Source organism: Tyto alba, unplaced genomic scaffold (assembly GCF_018691265.1).
Source record: "Tyto alba isolate M040663 unplaced genomic scaffold, T.alba_DEE_v4.0 Super-Scaffold_6, whole genome shotgun sequence".
Lineage (NCBI taxonomy): Eukaryota > Metazoa > Chordata > Aves > Strigiformes > Tytonidae > Tyto > Tyto alba.
In genome coordinates, this window is record NW_024881327.1 from 3,522,644 (window position 1) to 3,535,961 (window position 13,318).

Sequence of the window (13,318 nt, forward strand, 5' to 3'; positions counted from 1 at the left end):
ATGTTTTATCCAGGGCTGAAGAGGAAGGAAGAGAGAGACTGTTGGTTGAATGCTTGGCTATGTTTTTAAATTGTGTTAAACACATCAAAAATATCATAAATATCAAATGGCTTGCTTTCTATTTTTGCTTTTTTTTTTTTTTCTTTCTGTCAAACAAAAATAATAATAAATGTGACAGGTCATCAGGGAGCAAGGAAAAGTGAGACTGCTGTGATAAAAAGTCATAGTTAATTTAAGATTTCTGGGGAAAGGGTCTTTATGTGGTTGTCTGGCTTCCACACAGAGTTTTTGTTGCCATCAACTTTCTTCTTTTCCTTTCCGAAATGGTTGTTCTACCATAGCGTGGAGATTTCCACATCCATACATATCTGCAGAAAAATCTACTGATTTGTAAATCTGATCACTGAGTTATCCAAGTTGACGCGTTTTTGCGGTATAGAAACATTTTTCAGTTTTCTTTATTGTTTCCAGAACAAGAACTAAATCAGGCAGACTTCATTTTAACAGAGGAGAAACTGGGAATTCCTGCGTGCTGTTATGGCAACTTTTCTGTAGCCATATTCACCAGTCTTATTTTTCAGCACTCAGTTTTAGCTTAAAAGTTCTTAGAAGATTAGTATTTAGTAGCACTAAATATCGTTCTGTATTAGAATCTATAAGCAACTGCCTGGCCACGTGCCCCATAAGCCTGTGGTATGACCCATAGCACATGAGCAAGAAAAAACCTGCATGTCTGTCAAATGCAGCTCACATCTTTTACATAGGCAAGAGGCCTGGCAGTTTCTGAATTCCCATCCATGTCCATATGCAAGTCTGCATGTACTTTACAGTTGATGCAGGAAAAACAAACACGAGGTCTGAGCTCTAGCTACAGGAATAGTTAACTTAGCCTGTTCTTGATGGCCCTTTTTCCAAGCAACAATTTAGGAAGATGCAAGCTGTATTAGTAGGTCTGATACTGGCAACCGGCTGCTCTTAGCAATTATCTTCCCCATGGCCTTCTCCAAGATGTAAAGTACATCAGGTAAAGATAAACTAACTTTCCAGGCATTGCCGAAGGCTGAGTGTCATGTTCCTTTTTCATAGAATAGAATATATGTTATAGGAAGAAAAAAAACAGACTCCAACAAGTTACCTGGAATTTATTATCTTCTTAGTTATGTAAACATTGCAAACCACCTAAGCTTCACTCTCCCGATTTACAATATCACTAAAATTCCTCAACATAATTCTTTTCCAGGAAATCACTGTAATTCATTTATTACCATACGTAACGTGTGTGCTATAGGTTTAATGTTTGACAAGAAAACTCATATTTCTAAATGCTTTGAGACTGATGGCATGATTAATTTTTTTAGCAGGTTAATTCAATGATTTTTTAAAATGAAGCTGACGTATAATTGATACATAGTATTTCAATAGCATGCACTGTTTATGTACTGTATCTATGTACGACTGGAGCAATTTCCATGTTGCAGAGTTCTTTTGTGTTGGCTGAGCTCAGCAGCTGCTATATCTTTCCTGCTGTATAATTTTTTTTTTTCTTTTTCTTGCTTCTTAGGATTTGATACCAGCATTTTGCCAATTTGCAAAGATTCCCTTGGCTGGATGTTTAACAGACTTGATACGAACTATGACTTGTTGTTGGACCAGTCAGAACTTGGAAGCATTTACCTTGACAAGAATGAGCCGTGCACCAGGGCGTTCTTCAATTCTTGTGACACATACAAGGATAGTTTGATATCTAACAATGAGTGGTGCTACTGCTTCCAGAGACAGCAAGGTAAAAGATGAGAACAACCTGCATATGTATATCACTGACCTTTTTGTAGTACTTTATCTTTTTTTAACATATTAAGAAGATTCCAGTGAACTACAAGCTCTTAAATGCTGTACAATGAATTTGTGTTGTTTGTTGACCTATTGTGAATACCTAAAATGAAGGAAAGAAAGCCAAACCATACAATGCACCCAAGCTAAATGGAAAGGCTTGCTAGAAATTCAAGGATTCTAAATAAAGTGCAAAACGGTGCCTAATGCTTTTACAGCAGTGTTGTTTTTCATGCCAACTTCCAGTAAGTATGCAGAGGAAAAAGTCAAAAATAATGAACAAAGTTACTTACGTTTTTTCTTACCCAATCTACTTTGCCTACATTATAAAACAAACTTATTAATTGTTAAAGTAGGGCTTCTCAATGTTCTATTTTGTGAGCCTATTAAAATAACTGAATAAACATTATGAATAAAGTTATTTCCAGTCATTTGGACCTTAAACCAATTGATTTTTACTGCCTAGATGAATTTCTTGTTAATGTTCTGATGTTATTTGATTAAACAAGCACACACAACCTATAAGCATGATTTTCCTGAGGATCATGTAACAATTTTAGATCTAGGTGAGACATCACAAAAATTATATACTCAAACTAGTTGTAATAAATCAAAGAATTTATTTATTAAATACTGGCTGAAACTGGGCAGAATGGCCCCTTCATTTTTCTTACTGATATGAGGGAACTTTTCACAGAAATAAATAGCAACAGGAGTCAAAATTTCTACTGGCAATAAAGGAGATAAAACTGATTTGGTGGACAGTTTGCAAAGTCAGTTCAGCCTTTTTGAAAATTTTAATGTAATTTTTTAAATATCACTTGTGCCCTTAAAACTCTTATGATAAAGTCCCATTAGAACTCAGCATTTTGGGTTTGACTCTGATTTCTGTGGAGATAAAGATTTTTATCATGCCACATCTGCCAGTTCTAAATCTGGATAAACATAAAGCTGTACTTCTGTAGTTATATACTAAATAGCAGATTTTTTTTCTTTGATAACTTTCTAGTTAAGAAGTTAATATTTAGTCCTTCATAACACCTTGTTTGTTTTATAGTAGAACAATATTTTGGCTTTTATTTTCATAAGCGTGTATGTACTGCTAACAAAATTAGAAAATGAAAAATAACTTATCCCAGGAGTAAAGTAGTTCTTAAAGTAAAGAACATAACACGTTTTGTTCAGTTGTCTTTAAAATAAAAAAAACACCACCGCAATCATTTCAGCTTAATATATAAACACCCTTACTCTTTGGAGGGCAGTATAATTCTTTTCAGTTGTCAGAGAAAGTACAGCATATAACACGTGGCCTAGTACGGTCCAAGGTTCTTCTACCGATTGACTCTTTTACCAATTTCATATAATGTTTGTACAGCATAACCAGGACATTAAGGAAGCACTTCCACGGATTAATTTCAAGTAGTTTTGCATTCTATAGCCTATATATATACTGTTTGTCTAAAATATTTGCTAAGTGTACCACTAGAACCCAAGGATGGTATCATAAAGACTGATCTAAACACTGCTGAATTGTATTGGTACTCCAAAGGCTAGAAATCTGGGATCTGGCTTTCAGTGACACTGATTCTCCCCATTGCAGAATCCAATATTGCCAAGATTTGCTTCCCTTTTTACCTGTTTCCTCACTGTCTTGACCATGATGTTGTGATGTTGCTGATTTAAAATAGATCAGATAGTTTTTGATAACACAAAGTGTTTCAACACATGGTAAAAAAAAGATGTATCCTCAACTTTTGTAAATGAGGTGAAATCTCAGTTTTGGCAATCCTTGCACATTAAACATGCACTCCCTCCCTCCAAATTAACAGTCAACAGCATCTGTATTCTCCTTTTTTGAAGGTGTAAGGAGAAAACAAAGGTTATAGTCTTCTTTTGTCACGTATTATTAACTCTTGCACAGCTGAGTCCTAACTCCCTAGTGTATTAGTGACCCACTGAATTCTTTATTCATAATTTTCAATGTTATGCTACATCTTGTAATAAGTTCATGTTTGGTTATGTTTTACTTCATTGAACAACCTAAATAAGACCTTTAGTTAAACCTTTGATATTAGTAGCAAAGAGATGACTAGGTAGAAAAATCCAGTGGCTTCTTTCTGATGTTTATTAAAATAAGTTGATATTAACAGAATGCTTCAAACCATGTAGACAGCTCTCTCTATTCATTGAGCTTAGTAGGTGCTTTCTGGGCAGATCTACAATTTTACAGCACTGCTGTTGATTAAACAGTGTTCAAAGTGAATACAAAATTTAGTCAACAATAAGTATCATACTGGGATAGAAATTCCCTTGTGCTTTTTTAAAATACATAGTACTTGCTTTGGTCGTTATCTGAGAAGCCCTCTTGCTCTTTGATCTTAGCTTCACAGTTCAAGACTGTCAGGATCAGACAAGTACTTGTAACTCTTCTTCATTCTTTCTTTCTGCTTGAGGTCTGTCATGATGCATTACAGTACACTGGACCCATTACTGCACATTGCTCACAACTTCTAGTCAATATAACAACTTCTTATGAATACTTGTCAGATCTTTCTTGCTCAGAAAAAGATCTTCCTGTAGCCGCTGTCCTGCCTTGACTAATGCTTAAACACATATGTACAGCTCAGTGGTGCTTACTTCGTTTTTTTCTTGGCCTTATTCTGCTTTAAGTGTAGTTTAGTGCTTCTGAGATACATCCAAGACACTATAATCTATTTCTGCAATACTTCAACATCTGCACTTTCGCAAGTCTTCCTGTACACTTTGGTCACTATTGCCCTCTAGTTTCAACTACAATTCATGAAAGTGCTTCAGTGCCCATCTTCAAAACTTATTTTCTTATTTGTTTGACGCTAGCTTAACACTTTATTGCTTATCTAAATGGTGGGGCACTTGCAGTGTTTGCCTTTTTATAGGTTGAATTTCTTTCTGCCAGTACTTCATCATTATTACAGCCTCGTTTTTGTCGCATCACTTCTTCCAACTAGGAGAGCAGCCAATTTTGCTGGGAATATTAACGCTTAGCACTGAAGTACTTCTTTACTGCAGGCATCTGTATGGATCGGTTAGTCTAGCATTCCTCAGGATGCCTTTTTTCTTACAGGGTCTTCTGTCTGTCAAGGCTGTAAGACATCCTTATGATTTTAAATCTAGTCCATCTTACAGAATAATTATAATTATTGTGATTCATATTTGTTACCTCAGTCTCTTCAGATGGTAGGACTTCATATATGCTTATAGATGGTTCTAAAGGAATGTTTAACATGCCTTAACACATAATTGAGGTCTCCAGAAAGATTTCTTGAAGTGCAGTATTGATGCTTCGAATCCCTAAAGTTCAAGCCTCAGTTGTCCAAGAACAATTACAGTACTTGACCCCATGCACAGGCAAGGCACAACACAGCAGCCTAATCTGCAGTGGACCATATGCCAAAAACTGTGGGCTTTGCCAAATATTGTCTGTTTGACAGATGGAAAATCACTGGTTTGTAATTGAATAAGATGGAGAATCTGTGAAAGCTGGAGGCTCACTGTGTGGGTAGCAGCTCCTTGAGACATGTCTGTTAAAAATCCTGGACATTCCTTGTCAAATCTACCACTGTTACTCCCATTGCTCTGTTAATGTGCCTCTTTTTCATAAATCAAAGCTTAATTGTGCTAGCTTTGCAGCAGCTCTTGACACAACCAAATATTGATGTCTCAAGGGCCAGTATTAATAATGTGGGATACTCAGGTGGACGTCAGCACTGTGAGCACTGAAGAACTGTGGATGGCTGCTGTTGCGTGGTTCATGAATCACTCATAACGATGCAGTGATATTGTCAGAAAGACAATTCCTGCCACATCTGTGGAAGTAGATGAAGGATGAAGATGATTAGGTCTTCTATTTGTATTCAGATTATCAGAAAGACTGATGTCAGATTCGTTTCTATTTCGAAGGAAGCCACCACACTAATTTTTGCAAAAGAATTTTTTCTCCTAAGTGCAAGACTCCCAAAAGTTGTCCAGTGACACTGCCTTTTTTAATCTAAATAAGTTCAGAAACCTAAAAGACAGCTTTTCCAAACTCAGTAACTAACTGGAAAATAAAAGAGGGATGCCTTATGATTTGGGGAGAGAGGAAAAAGGATATGCTGTGGACCAAAAGGAATTGGTTGAACTTCTAGCCTGCCATTTTCTTTGACAGTTGTAAGCACCAGAGTGATTTAGTATTGTTAAGAGTTTTTGCTGCTTTAATCCTGAGAAGCAAAGCTTAAGTGTGAATCTTGAAGACCTAGCTTCTGAGAAGAAGAGAGTTTTGGGTAAGTAACTTTCTCATATTGCCTTGTTACCTTTTGGTTAGTGGTGATCCTTTTTGTAATTATACCACCAAAGATTTATAGCTGTAAATTAAGATTTTTTTTTTTTTTTTTTTTTTAGGCATAGTCCATCATTTTTACATTTCCACGTTAGTGCTAGAACAAAATACATGTATTTTTCCTATTTGACTAGTTCTTCTCCTTCAGCATATTTTGCATCTGTTTTGAAAGGTAGAATAAAATAGAATAGAAGCATTTAAGTTGGAAAGGACCTTTAATATAATCTAGCCCAGCTCTTAACCTAACACTGCCAAGTCCACCACAGTTCTAGATCCTTTCTAGCCTGTGGTACTTGTGTGCATAAATAACTATAATTTTTTAGATTACTGATTAATTGGAAATACCTTTGGTTTAAGAAATAATCGATCCTCAGAATGTTGTACAATTAAGAGTTTAACTCTTTAAATATCAGGAAAGACAGAAACTTTATTTTTGAAAGGTAATTAACATCTCTGGCATAACAGTGAGCGTGATCATCATCAAAGCACTTCTGACAACAGAAAATGTAAAACTTTATATAACCTCAGCAAATACTCAAAGACCAAATACTTAAAACCCAATACCCACCCAATGATGTCAAGTCCCAGTGGTTTTCAAGAGAGCAAACAGGGATTTGCTTGGTTGTCTGGAAAGTCATCTCTTGAAAATTTGTTCTGGCACTAAGAGTCCTGTGAACAGTATTTTAAAAGTAGAGCCTACTTTTAAGACCTTCACTCTAAAAAGAATCATTATAGTTTTAGTGTGAAAACCTGGCCCACCAAAGTTGAGGTCACTCTAAACATTTATAAGCTTCTTTAAATGTATGGAATATGCAAATAGCATTTAAAATGCAGAGCCAAGCGAAATTAACAGCCTGATGTCAGGGTTTATTATTGTCTTCCAGTTTCTGTTTACTCTGTTAGATAAGAGCTCATGGATAATACCAAAGGTCTGTTGGTACATCTAGTCTATGCCAGCCAAGAGGTGCTGTGTTCATCAGAAATATGCTTTTGATCCTCAGTTCATCTAGGCATTTGTCACCAGCATCTCAGCATTTCCACAAGAAAGTCACCTCCATGTATTATAATATATTCTTGCCATTCCCGCACTCCTTTGTGCATCTTGTGCTGCTCTCAGCTGGGTAAAGAGTGAGCACTCTTGTGTTCCTTTAGGAGGAATTCAGGAAAGGCTGTTTGGGACCAGCACCACTCGTGATTTTTGCCTACCTATTGCCCTATACAGTGACTGGGTTCTGGTTGAAGTGTGTGCTTCATCAATAAGCTAGGCCAGTCTTACTCATCCTTAAGCTAGCTCAGAAGATTTTTTTTTTTTCAGTTTGTGTGGAAAAAAAGTAGTTTCAGTATCATTCAGAAGGGAGCCTTGAGTTAATTGCTTGGCAAAGATGTATTCTAAATAATCAGTCTGCTAAAATGGAAAATGCATTTAATATTCATAGAACATGAGATTTTACTGAGATGTTATCAGAATATTGTCTGGGAATGGTATAAAGACACATGTGAGTAAACTCAGTAATACTACTGCTGATTCAGAATGAGAAATGCCTTTGTGCTAATGGTCTAATGTAGTCTGCAATATCAGTGTTCAGAGATTAGTACTTTGCTGTCTTCGATTCTTTCACTTATTCAACAGTAAGGTATGCACATTCACGTCTTTCTTCCCATTCATGGGCCATACTGTGGCTTGCTTTCATAGACAGTAGAAAATTAAATGATTCAGAACTGGAGTAAGCTATAACTGAAGAATGGAGAACTTAATTTTAATACTTATTCTGCCTCTTAGAACCATTTTAAGTTTGGCCACTGTTTTTAACTTAAAGTTTGCTGAACATGGGGATTTGTGCATATCGGATTCAGTCTTAAATTGCTGCAAAAGAGTCACAATCTTAAAGTCTTCGGTGGAGAAAATTCTTATTTCCTTAGTGTAGTACATGAAATACAGAACGCCCACATGACTTCTAAGAAGGACAAAAGGGAAATAATTAAAAGCCATCCTTTTTCTAACCAATGCATGAGGCAAGCTTCACAGTCACACTCTGATTTCTGTAGACTGATAAAATAGGGTTTGATAGAGTTACAATTTCGGTCTAGCATTCCTCGATCCTCCAGACTAGTAACTAGATGCTCACTTATAGCTGGGTTAACCGGGATTGGCCTTCTGCACCAATCTCTGGTGGTGCTCTGATGCGTAATTCAGAAGCTGTAGCAAGGTGCACTAACTCTTTTATTTCAGAGCTGAGAACATGACTACTAGTGCAGGATGCCTCTGTTTCTTAAGACCAGTAGTTAGAGTGACCTTAGAATGTAGCAAACTGTGAAAACTTATTCATATTCTTTCTTTCCTAGATACAGTGTAATCTGTTTAACGTTTTTTATGTCATTTTAGACCCACCTTGCCAGACAGAACTCAGCAACATTCAGAAGCAGCAAGGAGGAAAGAAGCTCCTAGGTGAGCCATAGATCATTCTTTTGAAGGTTTTATTGCTTACATAAATAACCCGAGTGAAACAGCAACATAAAATCAATATTAATCCAACAAAGATAGACCGCAGTAAATTCCAGCAACAAAATTTATGAAATTTTTGAAAGCTATTAAACTTAGTTTTATTACCTTACCTACCAAAAGATATTACATCTGGTTTATTACCCTAATAGAAGGTACGTTTTTACAGTTATAAAGGGGACAGTCTAAGGCACTCCTGAATTAGTATCTCTGCTGATCCTTTACCTGTAATATTCTTTAAGTAATTGAAATCTTTGTTGTGAATCAGTTTATACTGTATCAATATTACTGAAATCTAAAATCTTCATTTTGCCATTAGCCACTGTATAAAAGCTGCCATAAAAGGCTTGGCCCAAAGGAGTCAAAACTGTGTTTCTGCTAAGGGTGATTTCAAACAACAGCTGTATGCTTCAAAATGCTTTCATAAGAATGTTTTGTTCATTGTGGTTTGTCTACATTTTATGTTTCTTTCAAAAAGTCTCCATTCCAGATGAAAAACAGTGGATTATTCAGCATTAGGCAAGTCACTGCCCCACAAAATAAGTCCCTGATTGTGTCTCTTGTACTCGTGGTGGAGAACCCTTTTGGCTTAGAGCCTAATTTGCCTAAGTATTTTGCATATAAATGCAAATTTAACATTCTTTTTTTTTTTACATTTGTTGTTGATAAAATCAGTATGTTGCACTGCGTTTGTCTTCTGTGGTGGGGTAGCTAAATATTAGTAGGTAACTAAATGGATTGTAATATATATATTAAATAAAAATAGCTCCTATGCCTTGTATCAAATAGTTTGTTAGTCCAAGAAGCCTGGCCCTCATTCAGACTTTTTTGTACTCCACAGATTACAGAACATCCTGTTCAGGGTTGGGTGCTACCTTTGAGCCTTTCCCCCAGAATACAGTGAACATCTTGACTGAGACACTCAGGGAGTAAGGAATATGTATCACAGGATCAATATAAAATTTAAAGGAAGCTTGGTCACCGTATTTCTTGAAATCAGTCCAAGACTGAGATGTGTTATTTTCCCTCCCACATTTGATATGCACAGTCACTTTCTGCTTAACCAAATTTAGTAATAGTAAACCAGTCGGTGTAGGGTCTGGAATGAGGAAACAGCAAAAGGTAGTTATTTTCTGCTATAATTGTTACATTGGCCAAGAGATGGTTTTTGATACTCTTGTTCAATCTTTATTCATCACAGGGCAGTACATCCCCTTATGTGATGAAGATGGATATTACAAGCCAAGTCAGTGCCATGGAAGCGTAGGGCAGTGCTGGTGTGTTGACAGATACGGTAACGAGGTAACGGGATCCAGAACAAACGGGGTGGCAGAATGTGGTAAGTTAAGAAGCCTTGGTGGCATTTGGTTTTACAGCTGTTACTCCCTTTGATTACGAACCAGATTAAATCTGTTCGGTAAGAGCAGGTATTGGACCCAATGATGTGGACTTTGAAATAAAAAATAACAAATTACATTTTGTTATTGTTGTTGCTTCATTAATTTTTGCAACTCCTATGACTGTGTCAGCTATTAATAGCCTTCATATATGTGCTTGGAATAGTGCATATAAAGCTAGGGAAAATTAATTATTTAGAGCAGCATTAGACAAGCCCCAAAATGCTTGATGAAACCCCTTTGGGTAATCAACGTGCCAGTGAGTTCAATTCAACATTTTTTTTAGTTTATGTTTGAGGTAATTGCCAAAAGTTCCTAGCACACTAAATCGCTCCTTATTTTTCCCTTCCCTGCAGCACTGTGCAACTTCTTCCAAGAATTTCCCTGTCACCTTTACTCGATGTCCCAGATATAAAGAATGGCAATAAAATATTTTTCTTATTTAAAAAAAAAAATAAAATAAAAAAATCTTACTTTATTCCTTTCCACTTCTTTTGCAACAGAAGAACATAGCCTGAAACAAAGGGTAAATTTAACATAATATTTGATATACAAGCTCAGGCCTATTGTCCATCTAATCCAGGATCCTTTCTAGATAAATGGACAGTTCTAGATAGTTTAAGATAATATGTAAGAACTGAACAATAGACAGTGTATATTATCATTAGTCCTTATTGGCATCTTTAGATTGGACTTAAATCTCTTTCATTTGTTCCTGGCCCTCATTATAGTTCTACAAATCCATAAAATTTGTCTCCTGTTAACATTGAGATATTCATCCCCATTGAAGTGGTTTTCAGACAGAAGAATTTTCATATTATCTATGTTCTATTTCAGTGTCAGACTGTGTAGTTTAAAATAAGTAATTGTCCTGAAACATAATATTCTGGTGTGCCTTTTGTATGTTTATGTATATGATACTATAAATATGTAGTGTATGTTATGTGTCTTTTCTGTAACCATCATACCTTTTTAGCTATTGATATAGAGACTTCAGGTGATTTTGCCTCTGGTGATTTCCATGAATGGACAGATGATGAAGATGACGAAGATGAAATAATGAATGATGAAGATGAAATTGAAGATGATGATGAAGATGAAGGAGATGATGATGTTGATGATGATGATGATCATGATGGATATATTTGATGATATTAGGGGGTCCATTAATTGTACCTTTCTAAAATTCCCAAGATGACATTTCATAAAATCCCTTTGCTCTCCAAGATCAAAAGGATTCTAACAAACATGTATATTTTGTATAATTACTTCAACCATTGCAGCTGGAGTCATAGACTTTTTTTGTTTAAATAAGAATAATTATGTTATGTGCTTTTGAGTTTTTAAATGCCTTTGTGCTGAAGAAAATACATTGGAAGTCTAGCCTGGAGAAAGAAATGTTATGTGCTACTGAAAATATAAATGTGCAAAACATACTATAAAGACAGCCAGTCTCTGTAAAGCTCCAGTGAAAAGATATTTGCCCTTTCTTGGAACTGTGCATGTCCTCTTCAGAACACATACTGTAACTTAACTTTAGTTCTGTCAGTGTTCTAAGCCCTGCGGACTTTGCAAATGGTCCATTGAATAAATCAAAAATATATTACAGTAGAAAAACATTGGTGCCCAAGTAGCATCTCACCAGCCTTTAATTAACCAAAGGTATGGAGAAAAATTATCAGGAGGGAAAATAAAGCAAAGTCCTCCTTTGTGTTTGCATTTGTAGTTATGTTTTTTGCTAAGAAAGAGCTAGGTTATTGAAAGGATTTTTCAAAAGAAGTGGCATGGACTGGACAAGCACCGATTCTGTAATTCCGAAGTTTTCTTGTTCTTCCTTATCTTTTTTTCTTTCATGTCAAGGTCTTACAGGCTTTATCATTATTTACTCAAACATTGTTTCACCCTATGTTGTTTCTCTGTATTTCTCTCTAATCAGCTTAGCGTAAAATATTTTACATGGGGAAAAAAATTGCTTAAAATTATATTACCTTTATACATGACTGTATTTCAGAGTATTGGCACTTGCCCCGAGGTAGTTTTTAATAAATGTATAATGATACTTTTTATTTTCTTAATTCAGGAAGTAGTTTTGCATCTTTATCTTAATTCACGTTGTTTTCTGTTACTAGTGCAGAAACTTAGAGAACGTATTGTAAAGGTGCCTTGCAAAATAGAAATAGAGAGGTTTTAGCATGCATACCAGTATAGGATGTTAGGCAATAGCTAAGCACACCCGATTACCAAATTAATACCAGTATAGGTACTGCTGCTGGAATGAAGAAAATGGGTTATTTTAATTTTTTTCCTATTGTTATGTAATTATCATGTGGACTAGATTATAATTATTGTGTAGAGTAGCACTTAAGATTTGACTGTAGAGAAAATTACTTTAATCACTGTATTTATGTTAGCATGTTAATTAATTGTGTAGACATTTTGGGACTCCACCTTCTTCGTTCATATCATATCTATTGCTTTCTGCCCACAACAAAATTGATGTGACCTGTATAATGTAATACTACAGGTTGTATCATTTCAAAATTGGATCACTGGTTTCCCATTGTTAATTAAAAGGAAAATCAGTTTCTTATTTGAATTAATTTCTACACATTGAATACTAAATTTAATGATTTTCCTGTGTAATATTGAAAAGTATAATGCATTTTCTTTTTTACTGTTTCTGTATAGTTTGCAAAATAAAGACTCTTGTAACCAACCTTTGTTCAGTATAGACCATCATTTTGACTTTTTGCATAGTTTGAAATTTTGAAACAGGAAGAATTCATGTTTCACATTTCACCTATTAAAATTATGTATTTATTTGTATAAAGCCATTTATTGTTTTATTTCCAGTAAAGAATTTTTGACTAAGGCAAAACCCATAAGGAGCTTTTATTTTTCTGTATTTTTTCCTGAATTTTCTATAGCTCTGTTATGTACTTTTATGATGTTGTCTTCATTACATAGAAAAGAAAGAGAGAGATACTTCTTTTCAAACTCTGTCATAATTTGTGGGGCATAGTTGTATTATTTTCTTAAAAAAAAGAAATAGTTAAGAGTTTACCATTACAATATAGTGGGATTTTATCAGAGAACAGTTTCTTATGGCTGAAATTAACTGATATATACATTGATTTTAAATAAAGAAGCTAAAGAAAAAATGTTGTCATTATTGGCTAATGTAGCAAGTACTATTGTGGTTTTTTTTTTTCTGATGTGACAAATGGTCATTAG

At 35.1% G+C, this 13,318-nt stretch overlaps 1 protein-coding gene across 5 annotated transcripts in view; it reads left to right on the forward strand.

Annotated features, from left to right (window-relative positions):
• Nucleotides 1-12,800, forward strand: part of SPOCK3 (SPARC (osteonectin), cwcv and kazal like domains proteoglycan 3) — a 214,475-nt gene extending 201,675 nt beyond the window's left edge. For all 5 annotated transcript variants that reach the window (XM_042808123.1, XM_042808125.1, XM_042808124.1 and 2 more), the window contains 4 exons: nucleotides 1,562-1,783; nucleotides 8,571-8,633; nucleotides 9,889-10,026; nucleotides 11,061-12,800. In XM_042808123.1, the coding sequence (XP_042664057.1) occupies nucleotides 1,562-1,783; nucleotides 8,571-8,633; nucleotides 9,889-10,026; nucleotides 11,061-11,233 (596 nt within the window). In that variant the 3' untranslated portion in view covers nucleotides 11,234-12,800. The remainder of the gene's footprint in view (nucleotides 1-1,561; nucleotides 1,784-8,570; nucleotides 8,634-9,888; nucleotides 10,027-11,060) is intronic.
• The last annotated feature ends 518 nt before the right edge of the window (nucleotides 12,801-13,318 follow it).